This window comes from Tupaia chinensis, unplaced genomic scaffold (assembly GCF_000334495.1).
Source record: "Tupaia chinensis unplaced genomic scaffold, TupChi_1.0 Scaffold000066_1, whole genome shotgun sequence".
Lineage (NCBI taxonomy): Eukaryota > Metazoa > Chordata > Mammalia > Scandentia > Tupaiidae > Tupaia > Tupaia belangeri.
The window spans coordinates 10,091,082-10,118,266 of NW_006159525.1; the positions used below are offsets into that span (position 1 = coordinate 10,091,082).

General features: G+C 37.2%; 1 protein-coding gene across 6 annotated transcripts in view; it reads right to left on the minus strand.

Moving 5' to 3' along the window:
• The window catches only part of AGFG1 (ArfGAP with FG repeats 1), an 87,567-nt gene that overhangs the window by 42,728 nt on the left and 17,654 nt on the right, over positions 1–27,185 (minus strand). For all 6 annotated transcript variants that reach the window (XR_003547090.1, XM_027766452.1, XM_014582459.2 and 3 more), the window contains exon 2: positions 12,873–12,966. Coding sequence is in view for 5 of the 6 variants with exons in the window: in XM_027766452.1 (XP_027622253.1) it covers positions 12,873–12,926 (54 nt within the window). In the remaining variant the exon portion in view is untranslated. The remainder of the gene's footprint in view (positions 1–12,872; positions 12,967–27,185) is intronic.

Genomic DNA, 27,185 nt, shown 5'->3' on the forward strand with positions numbered 1-27,185 from the left:
TCCCTACACTAACAGAACTTATTGGACATGTTAACTTTCAAGAGCCACCAAGACCTAACAAATAAGCACCCCTCGGTGGCTGTCAGCAATCTGTATCTTATCAAGCCCTCCAGGTGATTCTGATAGGCTAAATTTTAGTAGAATCTAGCCCAGCAAATTCAAACTTCCTTTCTGCTTGTAATTTTCATCATATCATCTTTTCTCCATGTTAGAACATTAGAGAGATTCAAACTATATATAATTTTCAGGATTTCCAAATTTTAGCCACTATATCTGTAACTGGGCAAGATTCACTTAACATTAAGAGCCAATATTCTAGCGACAAACCTAGGATGTTGGTGTCTATCTCCTGTGACCTAGTCACATTTTAATCTCTGAAAAATTGACTTCTGTTCCCAACATTCTACTAAAATTGCTCTTCTAGTCTTGTAGATTCACCAATAGGTTTCAAATCCCTATTATTGTTTTTTATAAATAATAATAAGCATCATCAACTCAAAGGGGAGGGTTTGTCAAAGTGTGAAGGAGGAGAGAGTGAGAGTGAATAGACTAAGACTGCAGGTAGCACTCAGGAGATGTGATGATGAATATTTAAAGTGAAACTAATCAGAAGAGTGTGCTTATCTCCAGCCTCATCTGACAATTCAGGTACAAAGTAGGTAGAGTACTGAAATCAGGTAGAATAGGACAGGAGCTGGAACGGGGAGGTTATAATAACAGACCATGGAATCTAGCTAGGTTATGAAAAGTAAAGATATGAGGGCGAGGAAAACAAAGAGGTTTTAACCGAACAGAGGTCCAGATGATTGCCCCAGAATCGTCAGAATTAAGTTTTAGAAGGAATGCAATGGGTAGAGGGGATCAATGGTGGTCAGAGGGTAAGTTGTCTAAAATTGAAATCTGAGTAGTGACATAAGCATAAGTAAAAGGTCTAGGGGGCTGGGCAGTAGCACAGCGGTAAAACATGACACCATGTGAGGCCAACTCATGTGAGAAGGTTCAGGTTAGTGTCCACAGATCTGTCTCAGTATGTCTGGCACACAAGTGCCCAAGATTAAGCATGCTGCAACAAGGAGTGGAAGGTGGCATCAAGACTCTGTTGGGGTGCTGTGTCTCTAACTCTCACTCTCTCTGCCAGTCTCTCTTTCTAATGGAAGAGATAAACTTTTAAAAAATAAATATGGAGTTAAATGAAAGTTTTTAAAATGGAATGAAGAATTACTGGCGACAGATAAGTCAAGGAATCCAGGAGGCCATGTGGATCATTTATGTGGATACTGGGACTGTCAAAAAGAATAACACTAGTAGAAAAAAGGCATTAGCAAGGTGCTAAAATCTAAAGTAAAAGGAAATGACTGCTGTGACATTTCATATGGTAAAAATCTATTAACATGAGGCATATGGGGGTAAGGGATTAGAAACAGCACCTAGGAGCAACATGGACACCCAAATGTCATCATTTGCAAGGGCTGAATACTGAAATTAGTTTGATCTTTTTGAGGGGCTGGAGGAAAATCAGTACTAATTATAGAATAATATGGTGGCTGTGGTAGTTACAAGCCTGAACTAGGGAATCAAATTGCCTGACTTTGAATTCCAACTGTTAGCTAGTTTACTTTTGAGCAAGTTCTTTAATTTTTCTTCATCTGTAAAATACAATAATAAGACCTACTTCATAGGTATGCTGGATGAGTTAAATGGATTAATATGTTTTACCATAGAACACCAAGCGTAAACTTTAAATAAATATATTATTTTGGGGTCTGGTCTCTTGCAGTGGTGGGCTATGGAGTGACAAGATAAGCAAAGATTGGGAAGGGGTGGTCTCACCATGAACACAGGAATCTGTGGGTCTCCCTTTAACACTGCAGCAGAAAGAATCAAAGTGGTCTTAACAAAACAATCTCCTTCCAAATTTCTGTGCACTGTTGCAATTCTCATAGGAAACACATTACAGGCCACCTCATATTACAGTCACTGAGCATGTAACTGTAATTATCTGTAACTTTGTTCACTGAAATGGATGTTCACCTTTATGCCAATTTTTATTTTAATGAAGACAAAAAGAAAAAAGAGTATGACATGACTGAAACATAAGTGAAGAAAGGACAGATAGATGCTCTGGAATTAGAGAATCTTTTTTCATTAATCCAATTTATATATATATCCCAATATATTTCAGACTTTTGTATCTTTTTCTTAGTACAGATGGAGGATCACTGCCTCTTTTTGTAAGTATATGCAATTGTATACACACACACACACACACACACACACATGCACATACTTACATATATATATGCATATATATCCATCCCTTAAAATACAGGCATAAAATAAACAGAGTGTTAAAGAAAAGAAAATTTATGAAAAAATAACATCTACTTTTTGGAAGCAGAAAAAGAAGTTAAGTGGAAATAAATATTGACAAAGAGAAAATACCATTAGAAGCTCTCTAGTGTTATCATAGACCTATACAAACTTCTATCACCAATATGCCCTAAAAGGAAGAAACGAGAGAGAAAAAGCCCACAGTCAGAAAAATATCTCAAATATATGCCTAACTCAAGTTAAACACTGGACAAACAAGTACACTACATTTCCTACACCCATCCAACCTACATTAGCACGACTATGCTAACATTTCTAGAGCTCCAGTGGATAGTATTTATTAGTAATAGCCTAATGTAAACAATACATAAATTCGATGATGATAGAGAAACAAAAACAAAGCTACTATTATGCCTTATGTGAAAGAAACTGATACTCTAGGACATACATACATCATTTTTGGAACTATATGGCATATTCCAGCTTTAACATTTGGTTTCAAAAAAATGAGCTAGCAAGAACTAGAACATATCCAACTGAATAACTAAAAATAGACACACAAAAGCTATACATGGGGACTTCAAAAAATTCAAGGAAAATGTAAAAAAGTATGAGTTTAGGCCCAACCATTGTGGTGCAGTGTTAACAAAAGTACCCTTCAAGGCTGGAAAGCCATATGGCAGACCATGGGTTCACATCCTCAGGTTGACTTGAAAATATACCAGCATATATGGGCACCCCAAATTCTGAAGAGCTAGGGTGAGGAGCTCACTGAATTATGAGACCAGTGAAGGTTACTTCTCACTCATAATATCTGCAAATACATTCTCCATCATTAAAAGAAAAACAAAGTACTAGTTTATTTCGGTGCAGAAGAATCTTGAAATCTATGCAGAGCTTTTTCCTAACACACATTTTCTATGAACTTTTTGAAGACGACTCACATGTGGAGAAACAATGCTGAGACAAAATTGCGTTTCTGAACCAGACACATAAATTAACAGATGAAGGGCTATCAGATTTAGGAAATATCAAATCCAACTTAACATATTTTACTCTAGAGTATTTAATATTATTTAAGCACAAACTACAACATAATGGTTCCCTTAACATAAGAAATGGTCTTTTTTCATGGCCTATTAGAGCTAGCAAAATCTGACCCCTAATCAACTCTCCAAACTCATCTTATATTTCACACTGACCTTCTCAGAAAGTCTTCCTTGACCATCTAAAGGAGCAACATCCCCACACCAAAACCCAGATACACACTGTTAAAATACATTATTTAATTTCATGCCTTTTGTCTCATAGCTTTTAAAAGTAAATTTAATGAAGTAGAAATCTTCTCTCTAATGCACAACTATGCATTCAGTATCTAACGCTTAGCAGGCACTTAAAATCTCAAGTGTATGACTGAAAGCACTTCCTTAAGTCCTCCTTTAGATGTTATCTTTTTTGTGTTCTATATAAAATATACATTCAGACCTAGAACATTCAGCTTCTCAAGTTATTTAGACAGAAATAATAAATTCACTGACCTAAATTTTCACATCATATAGAGGCCAGGGATCAGCATATTATACACTGTGAGCTACCTGTGTAAACGAATACAGCTTCACTGGACACAGCCATGCCCACATGATAATTACCTACTGTCTACGACTGCTTTCAGCTACAATATCCACAATGGGCAGGGCATGCAAAGCCTGAAATACCACCTTAGCCTTCACTGATAGCTGGCCAACCTGACATAACTACAACCACAGGTTTATTTACTATGGTATCATTCCAGCATCCCTGCATAATGCTTTAAATAAGGAAATAAATAAAAATCTGTCTTGGAGGCAAGTAGTATAATGTGTATGGGAATTAACAGAGACACAGGCATAAAATGGGGGGAGGGGGGACCTTTTCTTGGAAGAACAACTTCCCAAGAGTGAGGACAATTTAAGAGCCAATTTATTATACAATCTGATGTTCCTGAGAATATAGGAGAAAATGTACCAGAGGAAATTTTGGTGAAAGACTAGGTATTTAACACTCACTTTCTAAATAACTGGTAAGTACAAAGAAACAGAAAGACAAAAAAATCTAAAAAGAGATTAGGAAAGTTCATAAATGAAATTAAAGGGAACAGCAAATATTCAGAACACTACAGAGAAAATAAATGGAGTGGAAACAGTAAGAAAATTATCTGTAAGTTTCTGTGGGTGGCTGTTCAACTGGACACTGAGACCTAAGCAGTCAATTCCACACAGGATTTGAAAAAAGTTTACTATCAGAGGGTAACTTACAATTAGGAAAAGGATCTGAGGATGGAAACACAATCATTGGCTAAGGAATAGAGAAATAGTAACTGACCCAACTGTAAAACAAGCCTCTGAAGTAAACCTAGTCTGTACCATATTCTATATAAACCAACCAGGAAGTGGGTAAAAATAGTTTTCTTTAAACATTTGTGAATTTATAGGTGGCTCACAGGTTAATGAGAGTGTGAGAGAAAGCAGGGAGAATATCCAAGCAAGATTCTTTTATGTTAAAATAAGATTTATAGAAAGGGGAGTTTTAATTAGGTTTCAAAAACAGATTAAGAAGGGACAATCAATAAGACAAACTAGAACTTATCAAATAAGTAAATCTGTAGGTTTTTTGAGTTTTTTTGAGGTTTTTGCCTTAGGGAGCATGCACTCACCATAGAGAGACACACGGAGACAGAGACAGTGATAGGGAAAGTGAGAAATAACCCCCCCAGGGGAATAGCCAAGCCACAGACCCTTCTCCTCCAGTCTCCTCCCAGGATCTTGGGCACACATGCACATGTACCCAATGTGATTTTCAGGACACCAGGTCTAGGACTTGAACCGTGGTCAGCCATGTGGAAGTCCAACGATGTAACTATTATACCATCTGCTGGCCTCATAGTGTTTTTAAAAAAACAAAAAAAGTAAACCTAAGGAATGAGCAGTGGTGCAGGAGTAAATTGTGATGCTCTGAAAGGCTGACCCATGTGGGAGGGTTCCACATTGGTGACCTCTGGGAGTACACTAAGAAGGCATATACCCATATCTGAGGCTGGCTGAAGCAGAGCATGGACTGTGACCCCAACATCCGGTTGGGAGCCCAGGCAATGGCACAGCGATAACAACCAGTTCCACGTGGGCAATGTCCCAGGTTTGTCCTGGAACCTCCCTGAGTACGTCAGGCCTGTGCATGCATACCTGTGATCTCCACTGGCTGAGACTGGGGTGTAGTGCAGTGTAAAGACCCTACAATGCCTAACACAAAAACTCTGTCTCAAAAAGAAAGAAAAATATCTTTAAAAAAATAAAAAGAGAAAATGAAGAAACATCCGCTTATTAGGATGTGCATTCACATAGGCTCCTTTGCTCTCTCGCTCTCTTATGAAAGAAATGAAGTAAACTTAAAAAAAACATAAAATTCTGGGCTGACAGGTGGCATGGTGATTAAGAGTGCTGAATTCCCATATGGCCAAGTCCCAGACCTGGCGGCTTGATTTCTCACTTTCTCTCCCTCACTCACTCTGTTCCTCTCTGGTCAAATTTAAATAAATAAGTAAGTAAAGTTAAAAATAATTAATTAATTAATTAAATAAAATAAAATTCTAGCTGGTCACTATTGGAAAATGTTATAGAATAAAAATTTAGACTTTAGGGCCAGCTCTGTGGCCTAGTCGTTAGGGAGCCAGATCCCACATTGTCAAACACATATTTTTTTTTTTTGAGAGATTTTCAGTGTAGGGCGCGTGCGCTCGCCAGACAGACAGAGAGAGACAGAGAAACAGAAAGCGAGAAATCACCCCCCAGGGGGGATGGTCACGCCGCAATCCCTTCTCCTCCATTCTCCTCTCGGGATCTTGGGCACGCACGCACACGCGCCCGGCGTGAGTTTTAAGCCACCGGGTCCGGGACACGAACCGCGGTCGACTATGTGGGAGTCCAGCGACATAGCCACTACGCTAACTGCTGGTTCCCTCAAACACAAATTTTGAATTCCAGCCCCAAATGCTTGAAAAACATGCCGAACACATGTGCATGCAAGAAGGGATTATGGTGTGTCCGTGCCCCACTGGGAGTACTTTCTCTCTCTCTGGTAATGCTCACGTACTTCAACAACTTGAAAAAATAAAATTAGCACTTGGAAAAGAGTCAGTTGGAGATAAACAGAAACCAGCCAATTTAAAGAATGAAAAGATTAAGAAATAGATAAACAGAATCTCAGAAAACTGCAGGGAATACTGAAATATCTTACATCCACGGTACTGGAATTTCAAAAGGAGTCCAAAAAGAATGAGGCAAAAAAACTGTTGAAAAAAGTGTTGAAATTTTCACAATTTGGAGAATAACAAATTTACATATTCAAGACATTCATTAAACTGTAAGAAGGATAAACACACACACACACACACAAAAAGCATTATCTAAATACATTAAATGAGTCACATTCCAGAAAAGAACACTCCAAAATATCCTATCACCACAAAGGAGTAGCACAACAAATATCAGATAAAGTAAATTTCAAGAAAGAGTATTACCAAGATTAAAATAATACATAATGAAAGAACGAAACTTTTATCAGGAAGACATAATAATCACATTAGAAATATACTGCCACCTAATAACAGAGTTCCAAAACACACCAAGAAAATAAAACATGATATATTTAGAGAAAACTATGCAAATCTATAACCAGTTGTCTAATTGCTCTATTAATAATTGATTAGGTAGAAAATATCAATGAAGTAGTAGCCTACTGGTCAAAGGAGTCAGAAGCCATATAACCAACCATGGTTTGAGTTCCAGCCCTAGTGGCTTGAAAAACATACTGGCATATGGCATACATGCCCAAAGCCCCAACAGCAGGGAGAAATGGAGAAGGTATGGCGGTGTGACAATTGACCCACTGAGGGACACTTTCTGTCTCTGAGCTTCTGGTAATTACAAAAAAGGGGACGGGGAAATGCAGTTAAAGGTAGAGCTTAGAGAGAAATACATTGCTTTAAAAATGCTAATATTTGAAAAGTTATCAAATCAATAACCTTAGATTCTACCTTTAATAAGCTAAGAGTAAACAGACAGAAACAACAAAATTATAGACCCCATACACATTAAAAGATCAGCACTATTATGAATGACTTTGTCAATAAATAAGGCAATTTAGATTAAATGGGCAAATTTCCTAAAAAAAAAATCTTAAAGAAAAAACTGCTGAAAAACAGTATCACAAAAGAAAACACATAAAGGAAAGTAATATTAAGTTGTTGGGAACATCATGATGTGGGTTTTTTTTATGTTTTTCTATGCAAAAATGCATCATAACTTTCCCAACAACGTAATAGATTTGTTTAAATAACTTTTCGATATAGAAGAAGATATTATGCTATATGTGGAAACTTTGCGAAATGTTTTGCTTTAGGAAAAAAATTGTTAAGTTACTTCAGAGTTCAGTTGGTGGCAGGCAGTTAAGGCAGCCGAGTACCACATGGCCAACTACACAATTTGAGTTCCAGACTCAGGGTCTTGAATATGCTGGGTGCGTGTGTGCATGCATCCAAAACCCTGAGAGGAGAAGGGATTATGGCATGGCCATCCTCCCACAGGATGCTTTCTCACATTTTCTCTCTTCTCTGCTCAGTATACACACCCTATAACAAACTTTTAAAAAAATTATTCCAGCAAATCAATACAAAGTGCTTCACTGAAAAGTATCTTACTAACATCTGGTATAACTAAATTCTGTAACTTAATAATGTACAAATCTGCTCCACCATACTGAGGAAGACTGAAAACACTAAAGTAATACTGAAAAGTATGACCATTATGATATTTATAAATAGTAATCACATTATGTGCTGACTATAGCTACACAAACAGACCAATACAGATGTATTTTACTGACCACCCATTATCATTCCTATTGGCACTGGTTTTGTTGATTTTCTAAACAGTGAGCAATCAAGATGGAGTTCTGAATGAAATGTACACTCTTCCATGTATATGTGTGTGTGTGTGTGTGTGTGTGTGTGTATATATATATATATATATATATATGATAAGCCACTACACCATGGTCTCAATTAATGGCTTCTCTACATTCATGCCCTTTGCTCTGTGTCTTGGCAGTACCTTCCCACTCTGATTCTGAGCTTAGAGAATGACTTTCTTGGGCACTAGGAAGCTCACAACTATAATACAAGTATGGAAGACAAATCATATACACATATGATTATTAACAAATGTTTCCCACACAGTAATATCTGGAGGAGCAGTCTATGCACATAGCATGCAAGTTAATTCTGTTCTACACCTTATAAGTCATTTGTTATCTGAGGTGCCTGCCTGTATAAGCTAGCAATAATGACAACAGCCTCTAATAGTGACAAGAACCAAACACAACCTCCAGTACATGAAAACTCCTCTGTGTGGGTAGACCCAAGACTGCTGCCAAAGCCAACATGCTTTCTATTTCTAATCTTTTAATTTTGAAAACAGTCATTTTCAGACATGAATCCAACTCATGAACAAGATGGTACAATAGTTCCTTCCTAATCCACAATTTATGTGAATGAGAAGGGGCCTTTCCAACCTAGTAAAAGATAACAGTAGAAACATGGCAAAATGTTTTGAAATGTAATCTTTATGTCTGTGTACTCTTGTCTATCCATGTTATACTTAAAATGTGAATGTTTGGGGGCCAGCAAGTAGCATAGTAGTTAAGGCACTGGAAGTCCATGTGGCCAACCACGTTTTAAGTCCCAGACCTGGCAGCTTGAAAATCACACTAGACACGTGTGTGTGTATGTGTGTGTGTGTGTGTGTGTGTGTGTGTGAGCACGTGTGCGCGCTCTTAAAATCCTAGGAGGAGAATAGAAACCGGATGTAGTGTGGCCAACCCCCTTGGGAGCGATTTCTCACTTTCCCTTGCATTGTCTCTATCTCCAGCAAGCTCACATGCCCTAAGGCAAAAATCTTACTAAAATTTTTTTAGTGAATTTTCAAATAAGATAAACTGCTCATAAAACGTTTATACTTTAAGTTCATAAAAGTTTTAGTTATGAAGTTGTACCAATTGCCCTGAATTTCATAATAGTAACCTGAAGAATAGAAAAATATAGATACTCTAAAGAGCCAAATATACCCAGTATATTTTGGTTTTAACATATCCTCAGGTACACTGTATATGAGAAGACATGTTTGTTTTTCTCAGCAAGTATTTACAAGGCTGGTATATTTTCTAGCAACTGTTAAAAATTTTCTTTTTTCTTTGTGCCCTGTTTGTTCCATATTTGTTGTCTTTCTCTGCCAGCTTAAATTCTAGTCACTCTCAAAAACCAGCAAATGTTTTACTTTACCTCTTCTGAGAAGTATTCCCAATCCTCACCTTTCCACCAACATAATTGAATCTCTCTTCCATATCACTTAGGAAACTTCTAATTCTTATCATAATTTAGCTAACACCCTATTGCAATTATCTGACACATAACTGTCCCTTGAGCTGGGCCCTTTTCCAGTTAAGCCTGTGTATCACATATGTAACTTCATCTAGTGATATTTCAATTTGTATGCCTGTTTGTAGAACTGAAGATTCATAAATCCATTCCAGTAATTTCTAACAGTTAACATTTTGCTGCTACCTTCTGATATAGCTCGTTCCCTAAAATCAAGTATTTCTTTTTAATTTACCTTGATGTTTCAGCCTTAAAAATGTTCCTTCAGGGATGTAGGTGGGAGGAGCTCAGGAAAAAAGCATTTAGCAGGCACAGCAATGCATGTAGATAAGGCAAATGGGTTGAAGAATAGCATACCACAACACAGTGAAAAGAATTATGTTGCCAACCTTAGTTATTTCAAAAAAAAAAAAAAGGAAATTTTTGAGCAAAAAAATACTCATGGACACAGAGAGTACATGGTGGGTATCAACAGTTGAAGAAAAGAAGAGTTGCTGTTCAATAGGTATAAAGTTTCGGTTATTGGAAATGAAAAACTGCTTGAGATCTGCTACACAACATTGTGTCTAAAACTAACAATATTGTATGATACGGCTATCGATTTTTTAAGAAAACAGATCTCATGTTAAATTTTCTTACCACAATTAAAAGTATATATGCCTCAGACCAGCCAGTAGCCTGGAGGTTAAGTTGCCTGAACCCTACATGGCCAACTGCAGCTCAAGTCCCAACCTCAAGGCATGGGCACATGTGCCTATATTCCCAAAATCCCCCAAAAAAGGGGAGAAATGGAGAAGAGACTACAGCCTGACCATTCTCCATAAGGAGGGTGGTGCTTTCTCGCTTTTTCTCCCCCTGACCTCAGCAAGAGCACGTTCCCTCTAGCAAAATTAATATATACCTTCGATCTTCGTATTTTTAGACAAATCTCCACCTAACCTCACCTTACTGACATATAAGAAAATAATATCCTTTGATTTCTGACTCCATTCTGATTTCTAAAATTTTGCATACTAAACTGTATATTGACCTGAGAAAGCCTGTTTCAGTTACCACAAGCAAACCTTAGTAAGTTGCTAATTTACAGTCAATCATAGCAGCTACACTTCCATCAAAGATAGCCTGTGTTTTAAACTGCCATTACTGAAGATAAACTTCTAGATGTAATTATTTCAATTATTTCTCTACCTCACCCCTCACTTCTGTTTTTGTTCGTCACGTGCCCATTCCTGCATGTGTCATTTTCCCTTTCCAAATCATAAATATGTTCAACCATGAAGCTACCTGGAGTCCCTTGGAAGTCATTCTGGGGTCCCTGATGGGAAATTTGAGTTTTTTTTGCTCAATTTCTGCTCCACTAAATTAAACTGTCTGAAGTTTTTCTTTTAACAAAGCCAATATTCTACAAAGTAACTTCAAGTTTGCATGGCTAGGTGAGTCCCAAATTTTATACAAATAGTTCAACCTGTACTTTAATCAGTAAATGTATGGTTCTATGCTTACTGTTATTAAAAACTTCCTACTCTTTCATCCAGCTTTATGTTTATGTCTGTAACATATACATCAGTCTGTAAAACAGATTACTCAAAATAACTTGTCATCGGCAAATTTAGAGACTTCAAAGCATGCTCACTTAACTGAGTTATGTATTTAAAAATATTCCAGGGGCCAGGTGATGGCAGAGGTAAACTGGACCCATATGGGAAAGGGCCTTCCCTGAGCACAACTGCATATGTATGCCCATTATCCAGATTGGCTGACAATGGAGTAGACAATGGCATGAAAACCCTGTGGGGGTACCTGCCTCTCTAGTTCTCTCTTGTCTCTGTCTCTATTATGGAAGAAATGAATAAAAAAAATTTCAGTTGTGAATTTACACTTCACTATTTTAGAACCAAAAAATACATGTATATCACAAGCAGATACAAAATTTTAAAATTATCAAAGTATTAGGAAAAAAAGAGTAAAAAATGCTTGCACACATTTTCTAAAGGTGAAAGAGAAAAATCTTAACATTTAACTTCTTTTATGTCTGTTATGGATGGCAAAGAGAGTCTGCAGGTTGCATAGTGGTTAAGGCACCGGACTCCCACATTACTGACCACAGTTCAAGTCCCAGACCCACTGGCTTGAAACTGACACTAGGTACATGTGTATGTATGCCCAAATTCCCAAGAGAAGAATGAAAGAGAAGGAACTGTGACATGGCTATCTCCCTTGGGTGGTGATTTCTCACTTTCTCTCTGTCTTTTGTCTCCAGTGAGTCCACACGCTCTGCAGCAAAAATCTCTCTTAAAAGAAAAGATGGAAAAGGTATGCAACCAGAAGTATACAACTGATGTATCGCTTCCTTTCTAGAAAATGAAAAGACGTTCCTGTGAAGTATCAATGCAATTACTAATCAAATGAGTTGACTGGTTCATCTTTACCCCTAAGATAATTTTTAAAAAGCTCACTTTGTTAATTTTATCAACTTAAGAAATATTATTATTTTTACAAATAGTAAAACACAGAACTAAAAACAAACAAGCAAACAGAAATGAATTACTGGAAGCCCTTTAAAGACGAGAAGGAAAAAACTCCCCTATACATCTTCATCCGTTTCCCCATGACATTAAGGCTACACCTCAAAGATACTAACCAAGTCCCTACAGAGCATATGCTAAACATTAAACATCATATATCTACGGTTATGAATTTAGGAAAAAGATAGGAGAGGACTCAAGTGAAAGCTGATCACAGAATGCCTAGCAAGTTTAATACGGTATTGCAAAGCTAATTCTTTTTCCTTTTCTTTTGTCTTTTAAAAGCAAAGACTAACAATAACTTCACACTAGATGTCCTCTAAAAATGCCTTTTATATTCAATACTGATAAATTTTAAATGCATACATTTCACTCTGGTTTAAGGTATCTATGCAGTAGACAAACTCCAAATACATTATTGAGTACATTCTAAACTTTCTATATATGAACACAAAAATAACTTTAGACAGTGAAATTCACTCTTATAAAAACTTACTAAGCTTACTAAAATGAATGCCATCAAAAAAGCTGAAAATTGTAAAAACACTTACTTCATTTCCATGTTTTTGAAGAAATTCAATTTCCTGTTGTGTGAATGTTGTCATGGAGATAGATTTCACCCTGTGTGGTGGATTTAAACCTCGCCTAAAAAATAAAATATTTTATAAAATTCACTATTACATACAGTATTTTTTTAATGACACATACAATTACTAAAAATACTTTTAACAGGCACATTTAATTTTAGAACAATATGGGAGCAAACAGGTGGCATGGTAGTTAAGGCACTAGACTCACACAGGGAGACCATGGTTTGTGACCTGAACCAAGAAGCTTGAAAATCATGCCATACATATGCGCATGTGTGTCTCCCAAGAGGAGACTGCAGAAAAGGGTTTCTGGCATGGCCATCCCCATACACGGTGATTTGTCACTTTCTCTCTCTGTCTCTCTCGAGCAAGTACACGTACCCAACGGCAAAACCTAAAATTAATTAAGAACAGTATTTTTATTCCAAAAACTATAAGTACTGAAAAATTATTTTAAACTATTACTCTTCACAAGATGTCAAAGTTGGTTAGACTCACACCAAATAATATTTAAAGATAAATTCAATGAACCACCTAGGAATACATAGTACCTTCAACACATGAGCTTCCAGAAAAAAAAGTATGTGCTTCTGATGAAAAGAAAATATTCTATCTGCGAAGAGATAGCATCCCAGATTCGGGGGCTTGAAAGAAACACTAGGTGCATACATATGCATGCCCAAAATTTTGAGAGAAAAAAAATGGAGAATGGACTACAAAGTGGCCATGCCCCTACCCCCGGTGCTTTCTCACTTTCCTACTCTCTCTTTGTGTCTCTGGCAAAGGCATGCATCCTATAGCAAAACAATACAAATAAAAATAATAAATAAGTCTGAAGCTAATCTACAAAACTGTATGAAAACTAATGTCAGGAAACTTGAATTAATCAATCAATGTGAATAAAGTGCCATCAGTCTATCAATTAAAAGATGGATTAAGAGCATTCAAAGGACCAGTTTCACGGCCCAGCAGTAATGTGTTACTGAAGAGAAGCTGGATCCCACATGGTAGTGCAGTTCAAATCCCCAGCCCAGAAACATAGAAGGCCAAGTGCTTGAGTGCCCAAGATCTGATGGGCTGGAGAAAAGAAGTGGCTCATGGCAGATCCTGTAGAAGGTGCTTTTCTCTCATTCTCTCTCTCCCTCACATGTCCACAAATGGGCTCCATCATTAATAAAAGAAAAAGAAAAAGAAAAAAAAAGAGGAAGACTTTCAACCACCCAAGAAAGTAGTAAGCAAGCATTCAAGAGGGAACCACAGGGAAATAAAGAAGGCACTCAAGAAGCAGCCAGACAGGCAATTACTGGATTTTGACTTTTTATTTATTTTATTTTATTTTTTATGTCAGAGGGCATGCGTGTTCCTCTGATAGGGGCAGACGGCCAAAGTGCCTCCTCCATGGGGTATGGTCACGCTGCTATCCTTCTCCATTTCTCCATCCTGTTAGGATTTGAGGCACAGATCCACAAGCGCCTGATGGGTTTTTCAAGCCACCACAGGGGCTGAGATTCAAACTGCAGTTCATCTGATTGGCCTCTTACCTACTATGATTACATTCCATTACATTAAGGACCTTTATAATCCCGAAATATTTTCTGTACTGATGGCCTTGAGAGGACTTTATCTTTTTGTTTGTAGTCACCAGAGAGAAACGGAGAGGAAAAATAAGAAATCACCCTGGGGGGTGGGGGGTGGGGATGGCCATGCCTCCATCCTTTCTCCTCCAGTCTCCTCCTCCCACAGTCTTAGAATTTTGGGAGTACACCCATGAGTACCAGAGTGATTTTCAAGCTGTCGGGTCCTGAACATGAACAGCACAGTCACCCATGTGGGAGCCAGCACCTTAACTTCTACACTGCCTGCTGGCCCAGAGGACTGCATCTTGATGATGTTTTACCATGTATATGAAAAACCGAATAGAGGGGCCAGCAAGTGGCATGGTGGTTAAGGCAATGGAATACCACATGACCAATTACGGTTTGGGTCCTGAACTTGGCAACTTTAAAATCACACCAGGTACATGTGTGTGCATGCCCAAAATCCCAGGAGAATAGAAGAAAAGGGACTGCCATACCCCCAGGGGCATTGGTTTTTCACTTTCTCTCTCTGTTTCTGTCTCTCCCAGGAACACACATATCCTATGGCAAAAACCTTTCCCCCTCCTCCTCAACCCCCTAAAAAAAAACTGAATACAAATGCACTCAGAGTAAGAACTATTTATATCTTGCCCAACTATCACCAAATGCCCTATCCACCCACAAGAATGAGGACTAAATAATCTTTGCAAGGTCACAAGTAACATATGCAAAGTTGCATAAAAGTACTTTGGGATCATATTCCTTGATAAAGTCCTCATGTAAAATCCAGGTTCTGCAGCTGACTAGTAATATGTTTACAGAATTAATAATAATCAATATGTGAGCATCTATTCAAATTAAATGATACTAAATAATAGCATAAGTGAACCAAAAAGCTTTTCAAAAATATTCTGAAAACATTTAATAATTAAATATGGTGTGTAACATGGTAGAAATGTATAACATTTTAAATCAAAACCCTAAGGAGAATTCAAAGTAACAAAGGGTCCTGAACCTTTGCATGCAGCTGCTTCTTTTTCCCCCTTTTACATCCACTTGGGAGAGAAGAATGAATGGCATACTTTTCACACTGATCTGAAACATTTACTTCATCTATTTCACATTTTGAGGTACAGGTTAATTTGGGTTTCGTTGTTTTGTTTTGCTTTAAAAGTTAAAACAGTAACGTATATTACTTCTTGCTCTTCATAAGTCGAAAAACATGTAAATGAAAATTGAACAGGAGGAAAAATAAGCCAGAGCAATTTTGTTACAATAAAATTTTACACTTAACCATGAAGAAGTAACATTAGTATGAATAACTTTCAAGTATCTTTACAATCTGCAACCATAAATTAAAGCTGTAGGAAAGCTATTATTATAAATTATGCATAACACTTTGCTTTCTAATTTATCTGTGTTATGAGAACAAAATCAAATTTACCACTTTTGGGACAGGTTATTAATTTATGATATATATATTTACATCCTATCTTATCCCAAAACACTTCAAGTAGGAACTAACTTGTTCCTATTCTCTCAAATGCCTCTGCCCCTTTCCTCTCACTAAGCAATTATTGTCTCTCCTTAATCCCTAAGACTGTCTCTTCCTTGCTCCCTCCAGGCAAGTATTTACCTTTCTACCTTCTTAGTAACACAGGGGGCTTCAACGAATTTGTGGAAAAACTGGAATTAAAGTATGAGTTTATGCTCATGCAAAAAAGATTTGATGTCCAGTTTTTTCATAATACACCTTTTCCATGAACTTGTTGAAGACTACATATCTCTTTTAAAAATAGAAAAGACAAGACTAAGTGTAAATGAGGAAACTGCAAATACTATTACAAAGGTATATGTTTTGAAGATTTGGGAGGAAAGAATTATACCTCTATGCTTCTAACAGTACAATGAGAAAAATAGCAATTCATATAGCTAATAACCCTGAACTTTTTTTTTTCTTTTGAGACAGAGAGATTTTTGCTATAGGGTGTGTGAGTTTAGCAAGGAGACACAGAGAAAGTGAGAAATCACCGTTCCTCCTCCCCATGCCCCAGGGGAGATGGCCATGCCATTCTCCTCCTGGGATCTTGCACATGCACACACACAGACCCGACATGACTTTTAAGCCACGAAGTCCAGAACTTGAACTGTGATTGGCCATGTGGGAGTCCAGTAACATAACCACTACACCATCTGTTGGCCCCTCTAGAACCTGTACTGAGATATAAATTCTACCAATATTCAATCCTCAAAAGATTCTATACCTTCACCCTATACACAAGAAAAATTCACACCAGAGGCTTGAAAAACAGGCCAGGTGCGCATGTGAGTGTCAAAATCCCAACAGGAAACTGGAGAAGGAACTGTGGTGTGGCCATCTCCCCAGGAGAGTGCTTTCTGGCTTTCCCTCTTTCTGGCAAGTGCACATGCCCTATAGCAAATTGAAAAAACAAAAACAAAAAATTTAATTTTCAATAACTTTATTTCCAGAATAACAGAAAATTAAAATGATCGATAGTTCTTTTCCTGAACTATTAACAAAATATATATGTAAGTTTAAAGTTTGTAGAGAATATAGCTGTACATTAAATTTAAATTAGAAAAAAGATTAAAGAATGTGTCCACAACAAATAACCAAAAATGAACGGTGTGATGTAAAGCAATCATACAAACTGGTTGGCAACATTAAGTAAGAAAAATGAAAATTAATAGTTATGTGGAGTATCTATACAGATACTTTGTATATTTAATCTCATTAAATCTCATAGTCTCCAAAGAGTATGGCTGACTAAATATTTTGAAAAGGTAGGCTAGCTAGTAGTGTGGTGGTTAAGGCAGCTGTAACACACTTGGCCAATCGCAGTTTGAATCCTGAATCCTACAGCTTGAAAAACACACCAGCACATGTGCATGCATGCCCAAAATCTTGAAAGGAGAAACAGAAGGGATTGTGGCCTGACCATTCTCATGAGGAGTGTTTTCTCACTTTTCCTCTCTCTTTCTCTGGAAAGCAAGAGCACCTGCTGGCAAATTACAAAAAAAAGAAAAAGCTCCTCTGCTAAAATATAATAGATATTTTATAAATTATTAAAAAAAAAAAGCCTGGCCTATGGCCTAGTGGTTATGGGAGCTAGATCCCAAATGGCCTATAGTGCAGTTAAAGTTCTGGCCCCAGTGACATGAAAAACACACTAGGGGCTAGCAGGTGACATGGAAGCTAAGACAGTTGGATCCCACATGGCCAACTGTACGGTACTAGACCCTGCGGCTTCAAAATCATGTCAAACACGCGTACAAAATCCTGACAGGACAATAGAGGAGAGACTGCAGTGTGGCCATGCTCCCGGGGAGCAATTTTTAGCTTTCTCTCTCACGCATACAAGTGCTTGAGCACATAAATCCAACAGCAAACATAAAAAAAAAAAATAAATAAATAAAAAAAAGAAGGAAGGAAAGAAAAAGAGAAAAACACTGGGTACATATACTTGAGTGCTCCAAATCCCAAAAGGATGGAGAAGTGTAAGTGTAGGAAAAGGGATTTGTGGCATGACCACACTCCACTGACAACTACTTTCTCCCTCTGTCTCTCCATCTCTCTACAGAAAGCACACACATCCTCTAGCAAAAAAAAAAAATAGTAATAATAACGTATAGCTGGACATGCTAGGGAAATCTCTAGGAAACAACCTTCCTTCCCCTCCACCCCCAAAAAGGAAAACTGGACAAAAAATTAAAAACTGAGCTGCAGGTGAGCAGTTGGCATGATGGTTAAGGTGCTGGACTCCCACACAGCTGACCATGGTTCAAATCCAGGATCTGGTGGCTATCTTTTCTCTCTCTCCTCTCCCCCCACTTGTCATGCATGCACAGCAAATTAAAAAATAATAAAAATAAATAAAAATAAAAATAGATTAAATAAATTATTCTTTAAGCAAAAAACTGGGCTGCAACCAGAACTGTCCCATGTCATATATTAGGTTGTCGGAAAAGTCATCACATATTTTTCTATGTTTTTCTATGCAAAAGTGCATCATGACTTTTTTGACAGCCCTCTATAAAGTCTGGTTACTGATCAGAAAGCAAATGTCGAAAAATAGCTAAGGCCAAGGTGAGAATGCTGAACCTGAGGGACCAACAGTTGGCGTAACGGCTATGTCACTGGACTCCCATGTAGTCGACAGCAGTTCCAGTCCCAGATCCAGCAGCTTAAACTCATACCAGACGCACGCGTGCATGCGTGTGGATGTGCCCAAGATCCTGAGAGGATAATGGAGGAGAAGGGATTGTGGTATGGCCATGCCCCCTGTGGGGGTGATTTCTTGCTTGCTGTCTCTCTGGCAAGCGCACGTCCCCTCTACAGCAAAAACCTCTCCAAAAAAAAAGAAAGAAAGAAAAAGAATGCTGAACTTGAGTTATCTCTTTTAAACCTAAGACCCCAGACGGGGCATACACTAGCTTAGGCTTGCTACTAGCAATTGATACCATCAGAAACATACACAAATACTCTAGAGAAATATATTTCCAACTTAGCCTATCGGGACTTACGAATTTTAAGTTCGATAAAATATGGGGCTGTAAAAAAAAAAAAAATCAATATAACCACAAAATAAACAACTGACTAAGTCAGTAAACAGATTTATACCACCTCTTACCAAAACTTTAATATTGGAATTACTGTTTACAAAATATAAACAAAATATGTAGTAATTATTAAAATAAAGGAATAGTGAAATAAAAATGAACAAGAATTGGGACCAGCAGTTAGCGTAATGGCTATATCGCTGGACTCCGATGTAGTTGACCACGGTTCGCATCCCAGACCCGGTGGCTTAAAACTCACGCCAGGCGTGTGTGCATGCGTGCCCAAGATCCTGAGAGGAGAATGGAGAAGGGATTGCGGCGTGGCCATCCCCCCTGGGGAGTGATTTCTCACTTTCTGTCTCTCTGTCTGTCTGTCTGTCTGGCGACAAGCACACGCACCCTACAGCAAAAAAACCTCTCCCAAAAAAAAAAAAAAAAAAAACAAGGATTATGTAACTGTAATGAGATAAATTTAAAAACAGAATTTTCGGGGGATCAACAGATGGTATAATGGTTGCGGCAATAGACTCCCATGTAATCTACGAGCGGACCTGGTGGCTTAAAACTCACACTGAAAAACTCATGCATGTGCGTGCATGCCCAAAAATCCCAAAAGGAGAACGGAGAAAATGGCCATCACCCCAGGGGTGAGGGTGATTTTTCGCTTTCTTTTTCTGTATCTCCAGCAAGTGTATGCATCCTATAGGAAAAATCTCTCTCACAAAAAAAAAAAAAGAAGAAAAAAAAAAAAAAGGAACTTTCAGAAGTAAATTATAAACATGGAATTAAAATTCAACAAACTGGAACCAGCAGGTGGTGTAACAGTTAAGGTGTTGGACTCTCACATGACCAACCGCAGTTCAAGTTCCAGACCCAGCAGCTTGAAAAATCATGCAGAGTACATGTTGTGCATGCCCAAAATCCTGGGGAGAGAATGGAGGGAAAGAAATCTCTCTCCCCAGAGTGATTTCTCACTTTTCCTCTGTTTCTGTCAGCAAGTGTACACATCCTATGGCAAAAACATTTAAAAAATAAAAAATAAATCAACAAATCTGTTACAAAGCAGATTAGACACACCTGAAGAAAGAATTAATGAACTGGAAATCAAAAAGAACAAATGACCTAGAAGGCAGTACAGACATACATGAAGAAAGAAAAGACAGGGGTTTGGTTTTGTTTTGAAAAATGATAAAATTCTCTTTCTTTCTGATGAGAGAGCTAAAAGAATGAAGAGGTATAATATTTGAAGAGATAATAGCTAAGACTTTTCAGTTCCAATAAAAGGTGAATACCTACAGACATAGAAAGAACAGCTTATCAAAATAAAAAAAAAATGAAATTAAATCCAAACTTAGAAACATTTTGTTGACACTTTAAAGACAAAGAGAAGATTTTAAAAGCAATCAGGAAGGAAAGAGTCAACAAAATTTAAAAGACATCTCAATGAAAATCAGAAGGCAGTGAAATGTTATCATAAGAGAAAATAATCGTGAACACAGTAAAGCTCTTTTAAGATCAAAATAGTATTTTTAGATTTAAAAAAAAGTTTTTATCCAAAAGATCTTTACTAAATTTATTAAACACACACTCACTGTATTAATATAAAGAAATACGATCCATAACATCTTGAGATGGAAAGGGATATCCAAGGAAACTGTAAACATATATGCAAATCTAAACATCTGATTACAATAATGTCCAATGGGGGGAACAAGACAAATTTACCATTTTTGCCAACAATAACACTTAAGTGAGGAGGATAATCTTGTAATTTTTTTTTCAGTTTCCAAATGGTTATTTTATCAGATTGTTTGAAGATTAAATTTATCCAAAACAGTTATCTGAAGTTTGCTAGTGTGCATGTGCGTGCTTACTTTTATTATCTATTTGTTCTCTAAACTCTTTGGCACAATTTTCTAGGGGCATTCAGACTGCCACAACAGAAACCAGGAGAGAGTTCTCCTCTTTGTGTTGACAATTTTGAGATTTAAATTTTGGGTTGTTTGGGTTATGGCTTTTTGTTTGTTTTTAAAGTCTGATATATTTTATTTTTAACAACTGTACTTTTATTTTTCTGTAATAGATTCTCCAGCTCCAGGGTTGGACTCCACTGGACTCCTACATGGCTGACCACAGTTTCTTTTATTCTCTCCACCCCCCCCCCAACCAGGTAACTTTGTATTTTTAAGGACCTTGTATTATTAGAAGAAGGTTAAAGTACTGATTAATTGTAGAATATCAGTATGAAGAGTATGACTTGAGTAGTGACCATAAAATATATTGAATTCATAGTTTTTAAACCAATATAAAGGGGGAGGAAATATTAAAAAATTAAATTTTTAAGAAAATTATTTACTTAATTTTGTTGATATTACTTTTTTTTTTAAATTTGGCTTGAGGGAAACAGAGAGGAAAGTAAAGGGAGAAAGCAAGCTACCAGGTCTAGAACCCGAACCATGGTCAATCACGTGGGAAGTCCAGCACCTTAACCAACACACTACCTCCTGGCCCCCAAATATTACTTAATATTTTTTATTCAGCTATATTTAAGAATATCTCTTTTCAAGTTTACTTATTTATTGAGAGAAATACAGGCACCCTCAACATGTATCATACCATGATCTACCTCCTGTCCAGTCCTTTCAGCCAACCAGTATCACAGAATCATGAGAGTGCCTCATCTGTACAGGTCAACCTGGGAACCAAAACTCCATCTCCCATTTAGCTTTTAGCATTGCAAAGCACTGTGCTTCCACCATGCCACCTGCTGGACCGCCAGCATGTTTTTCAAGAAGCCAGGTCTAAGACTCAAACCACATGGTCAGCCACGTAGGATCCAGCCACGTTAACCACCATGCCACCAGCTGGCGCTAAATAATTTTTTTTCTCATTAGCAAACTATCTTTTTCTACCTATCAAATTTGATCATTTCGATGAATGAAATACTTAATGGATCTAAATTTATCTATTCAAGGTATATTCCTGGAAGCTGGTGGTACTACAATTTTTTCCTAAGCTTACTTAGCCTAGTTGCTACATGAATTTGGTGCTTATAAAACATTTTACTGTATTATTAGTCATAACTACTGGATGAAAGTGTTGGGCAAGTAAATCACATCATTTTTGCAAGGCCAGTACCAATTCCAGATCCTAAAACACATTTTAAGTCTCCAGTTATGTACAGACATACAAAAAGTTAATAACTATAGTACTGGTATTTGGCAAGCAAATTTGTCAGTTAACGGGTTTTAAGTAGCAACCTACTGGTAGAGACCAATATGTTTCTGCAGTGTAATTACATCACATGCAAATCTCCAGAAGTTCTAGTTTTAACGACCACCAACCAGGTATGACTGTAACCAGATGGTGTGACTAATTCCATATGTTCACCAGTATTTTGCTCTTGACTTGGCTCAAACAATTTTGCAAACAGTCATTAGTCCAATTTATATAATGACTTGTGGTGAACGAATAAGTAAGAAAGCCTATTTAGTTACTATTACTGTTTTTCTCCTTCCGGGATCTCACGAAGTTGGTGAAAATATCAATAGGCTGTGGAAATTTATATGTTTGCTAATATTATCGGCACAAATTAATAAAGTTTATGTGATATTTAGATCTATCCCAATACTAGTATTTCTAAAAAAATACATATAATATTCCATGTTACAAAATTATACATTTAAAATCTAGAACAGGTGGGATGATGCCTTTAACATGTTATCAAGATTCTGCAAACTGTTGATGCCAGAACACTGTACATGTTAGATAGTCCAAAATATCAGTCTATCAGAAATCAACATTAAAAAGCTGGAGGGGGTGAGCTGATGGCATGGTATTTGAGACAGCTGGATTCCACATGGCTGACAGCACAGTTTGAGTCCCAGACCCGGAGACCTGAAAAACATGCTGGGTGTGTGCATGCACACCCAAAATCCTGAAAAGAGGGAGAAATGAAGAAAGGATTATGGTGTGACCATCCCCCATGGAAGGAGTGCTTTCTCACTTTCCCTCTCATTCTCTCCAGCAAGTGCATGTCCAAATAAAAAAAATAAATAAATAAAACCTGCATGAACAAATTTATTTTATATATATACACAGCATCTACACGATATAAACCATAACTATTATTTTAAGCTTTCTGGAAAGCCACTAACATTACACTGTATGATCCTGGCAACACTTAGAGCAAGCATCTAAGAAATAATATTCAAGTAATGGTTTAAACTTAATTAAGGCATTCCAGTTAAAAAGTAATGGGCAAAAATCTACAAATGTCTTAATTACATTCCCAAACATCCAATGAAATGACATCTAAGAAATAAAAAGGTTAATAACTGATTAAGAGACAGCAGGATGGAGAACAAGGGAGAAGCCCAAAACGTACCAGAATTCTTTAACAATAAAATCTAGAAGAACATGAACTTAATATACCAATAGTAAATAATGACTTTGTAATGAAAGCCAAAACAGAAACTCCTGCAGAGGTGAAAGAAGCCAAATAGAAGCTGATTCTCATCTCAGGACCCATGAAAGATACACTGAAGGAACTGGACATGAGTGGCTTGGGAGAGCAAGGTTAAGTAGGGTTGAAAATCGCTTGAACACTAGTTCTTCGACAGCCACAAGCCTACCCTCACTGGACCCTAAGCAGAAGTCTCAAGAAAGTTGAATCTATTGGTACATACCAAAGGGACTCTAGGCTCACACATAGCTGAGGGCTGTTGTCAGGTACCATGCTAAAATCTGGAAAGTCTCTGTCTCCAGTCACTTTTCTCAACTTGACTGTTTTATTCCCCAGAAAGAAGACTGAAAAACATATCTCTAAACTATAAAAAGCCTGTTTTCAAGCCAGGTCAAAAAAAAAGAAAGGAGAGAGAAAGAAAAGAAAGAAAAATGCCTAAAATGCTGAACCAGATTTATACCAAAATATTTCAGTATGAAGGTCAGAACAGCAGTGATAAAAAGATCATATTCCCACAAAGGTAGGAAAAATAAATGGGTCGCAAAGAATTAGAAATAGGAATAACATCAGACTTCGCAACAGCAACACTGAAGATCTGAAGAGGACTAAGCAATACCTTAAAAGTTCTGAGAGTACTTGGGCCAGCAGATAGCGTAATGGTTATTACGTCTCTGGACTCCCACATAGTCGACTGCAGTTTGAGTCCAGGACTCAGAGATTTAAAAAACTCACCCCAGGCATGTGTGAGTGCAAGATGTGTGTGGAGAATGGAGAAGGAATTGGGGTGTGGTCATCCCCACAGGGGTGATTTCTCGCTTTCTATTTCTCTGTCTCACCAGGTAGGGCACTTGCCCTATACCCACCCCCACCCCCGTGCAAAGTAAAAAAAAAAAAAAAAAAAAACTCTCCAAAAAAAGTTAAAAAAAAAAAAAAGTCCCAAGAGTATTTTCACCTTTGTGAATGTAGACAATTTTTTAAAATAAGAGAAGAATAAAACATTTCAGCCACATGGTTACCCAAAATGACCTCCTAGCAGGCCGGATTGTGGCACAAAGGTGGCATAGTGCTCTACAAGACTGGCCCACATAGGAGGGGGCTCTCAGTTCACATACAGAGACCTCCCAGAATATGCTAGGCACATGAGTGTCTGTAGGTACAGGGTTAGCAATAGACGGTGATGCAAGGACCCTGGTGGGGATGCTGTGTATGTCTGTCTGTCTCTCCTAACCTGTCTATTGAGATGTATGGGTCCCAGAGAGACTCCAATGCAGGTTAGGGGTGAAAGAAATTCTCAGAATGAGGGTAGAAGCAAAATCCTGGGATAAAAGTTACATAAAAGGCAGAGAGAGCAGAATTTTCAAGTAGAGGACTATAAAAATACCCAAAAACGACTTCTATGTCTTAGTACGTTAAAATTTTTTTAATTTCTACTAATTTCACATTCTACATAAAGTCGCCATCATGATGTATACATTTTTTTTTAATTTACATTTTTCTGTCAAATGTTTCCTCTCCTTGCACCTCACTAAAGAAGTCACTTCTGCCAGAGATTACCTATCTGGGAATATATTAATAATATACACATGGAAAACAAAGCAAATGAAGAAAATTAGATATTTATAAATAAACTTGAGAAGAAAAAGGCTGTATAGATAGAGAGTATAGATGGAGTGTTAAGAAACCATAGTGGATAAGGGGGTTGAAATCCACATAACCCCCCCATGGTTCAAATCCCAGATCTGGCAGCTTCAAAAACATGCCGGACATACATACACGTGTGTCCAAAAATCTTGAAAAAAGGGAGAGACAGAAGAGACTGCAGTGTGACTATGCCCCATGGTGGGTGTAGGGTGCTCACTATGCCCCCCTCCATGAGTGCACACACCCTCTGGAAAATCAAAAATAAGTACCAAATCTTTATCTTCTTCTTTTTATGGTAAAGAAGTCGATACATAAAAGCCAAAACTGTATATTAAAAAAAGAAAACCCACATTAAATAGGTTAGAAATATGAAGGAAATAGCCAAAAAAATTTTGAAGTCATTTAAAGTCTGTTTTTTTTTATAGTAATCAGAAATTAGGGAAGAAAATCAGTGACTGTTGTCTCCCACAAGATGTTGCCTTTTTAAATTATGTTCATATAGTCTTCTGATAAATATTGAAATTAAAAATTAATTTAAAAATCACACAAAAAGTAAACTATTGTTCTCAAAATTAAATTTAACTAACATATATTTACAGGTTGTTCTCATTGATGAAAAGCATTCCTACAAAACTTAAAGAATTTTTTTCAAATCTCAGCATCAAGATTCTTTATGACAGCAATCTTTTTTATTTTTTGTTGTTGTTGTTATAGGACATGTACTGGGCAGAGAGACACTGAGAGAAAGTGAGAAATCACTCCCTGGGGGGACAGCCATGCCCAATCCTTCTCCTTTTGGGATTTTGTGTAGGTGTGTGTTTTTCAAGCCATTGGGTCCAGGACTCCAATTACTTAATTTGGTCACGAGGGATCCAGCCACCCCAACCACCATGCCACCGGATGGCCCGACAGCAATCTTTTTACAGAATCATCTACTGAACACAACTGTACCAATTTAGAACCAAAATTCACTAAGGAAGAGATAAAGGTTTGAAGAAAAATATGAGCAAAAGTTTTCACATTTCCACCTACATTATCAATTGTATTAACTTTCATACTCCCATCAAAGAGCTTACAAAATTCAACAACAGCAAGCAAAAATTGTAGTAAGGACAAGAATTTTTAGAATATAATGGTTACAAGGAAAATCCCTTTTCCTTTCTAAACATACATGTTCTATAACTTCCATACACAGGTGTGGTACCTCCCCCTGCACTCATACAGAAAAAAACATATTTCTTCTTCCAGTGACAGGTCTGAAGTTACCCAGAAGGCAATCACATTCACAGTTCTGCAGTGATGGCAATCCCTGCCTGACTTTTTCTTCTTCAAAACCAATAGCATTTCTGGTTCCTACAAATATTTCTCTCATATTTAATTTCAAATCTCCTTGTCATCTTGATCACATTCTTTGGAGCATCCTCCAGCTTGTTAATGTATCTCTTAAAATAAGCAACCACAATAAAAGCAAAGTGCAATTATGACCTCTTTGCCTCTAAAAATATTTATGGTATCAATCAAAAAGACAGAAACCTTTCTCAGAAATATCTGAACAAAGTATGTTCTAAATAATAATAAAAAATGTCATCCTCCATATTTCAGACAATTCAAGTAACTTTTCTAAGCCCACTGTAAAGTTAGTAAATAATTTCCCCCATCACATTTTATCATGTCTCTAGGACAACCTTTCATGTTGTTGTAAAGGACGTCACAAGGAACCTACTACTTTTGTATTTATATTAAAAGAATCAAAGTTGTATTTATTAGATATTCATTCATTTTGAATATATGAATATGAGCAAATGATGTACGTTGCATAAAAAGATTGACAATATGAAAATACCAGTCTAGATTTGCCTAGTTTGCAAAACAGATTTGCTTGTTTTCCAAAGACTACTACTAGAACAGACACAGAGATTTATTTCTTTTTGGGTTTTTAACCATAGGGCACATGAGACCTCTGGAGAGAGACAGAGACAAAAAGAGAGAAATCCTCCCCCCCCCCCCCCA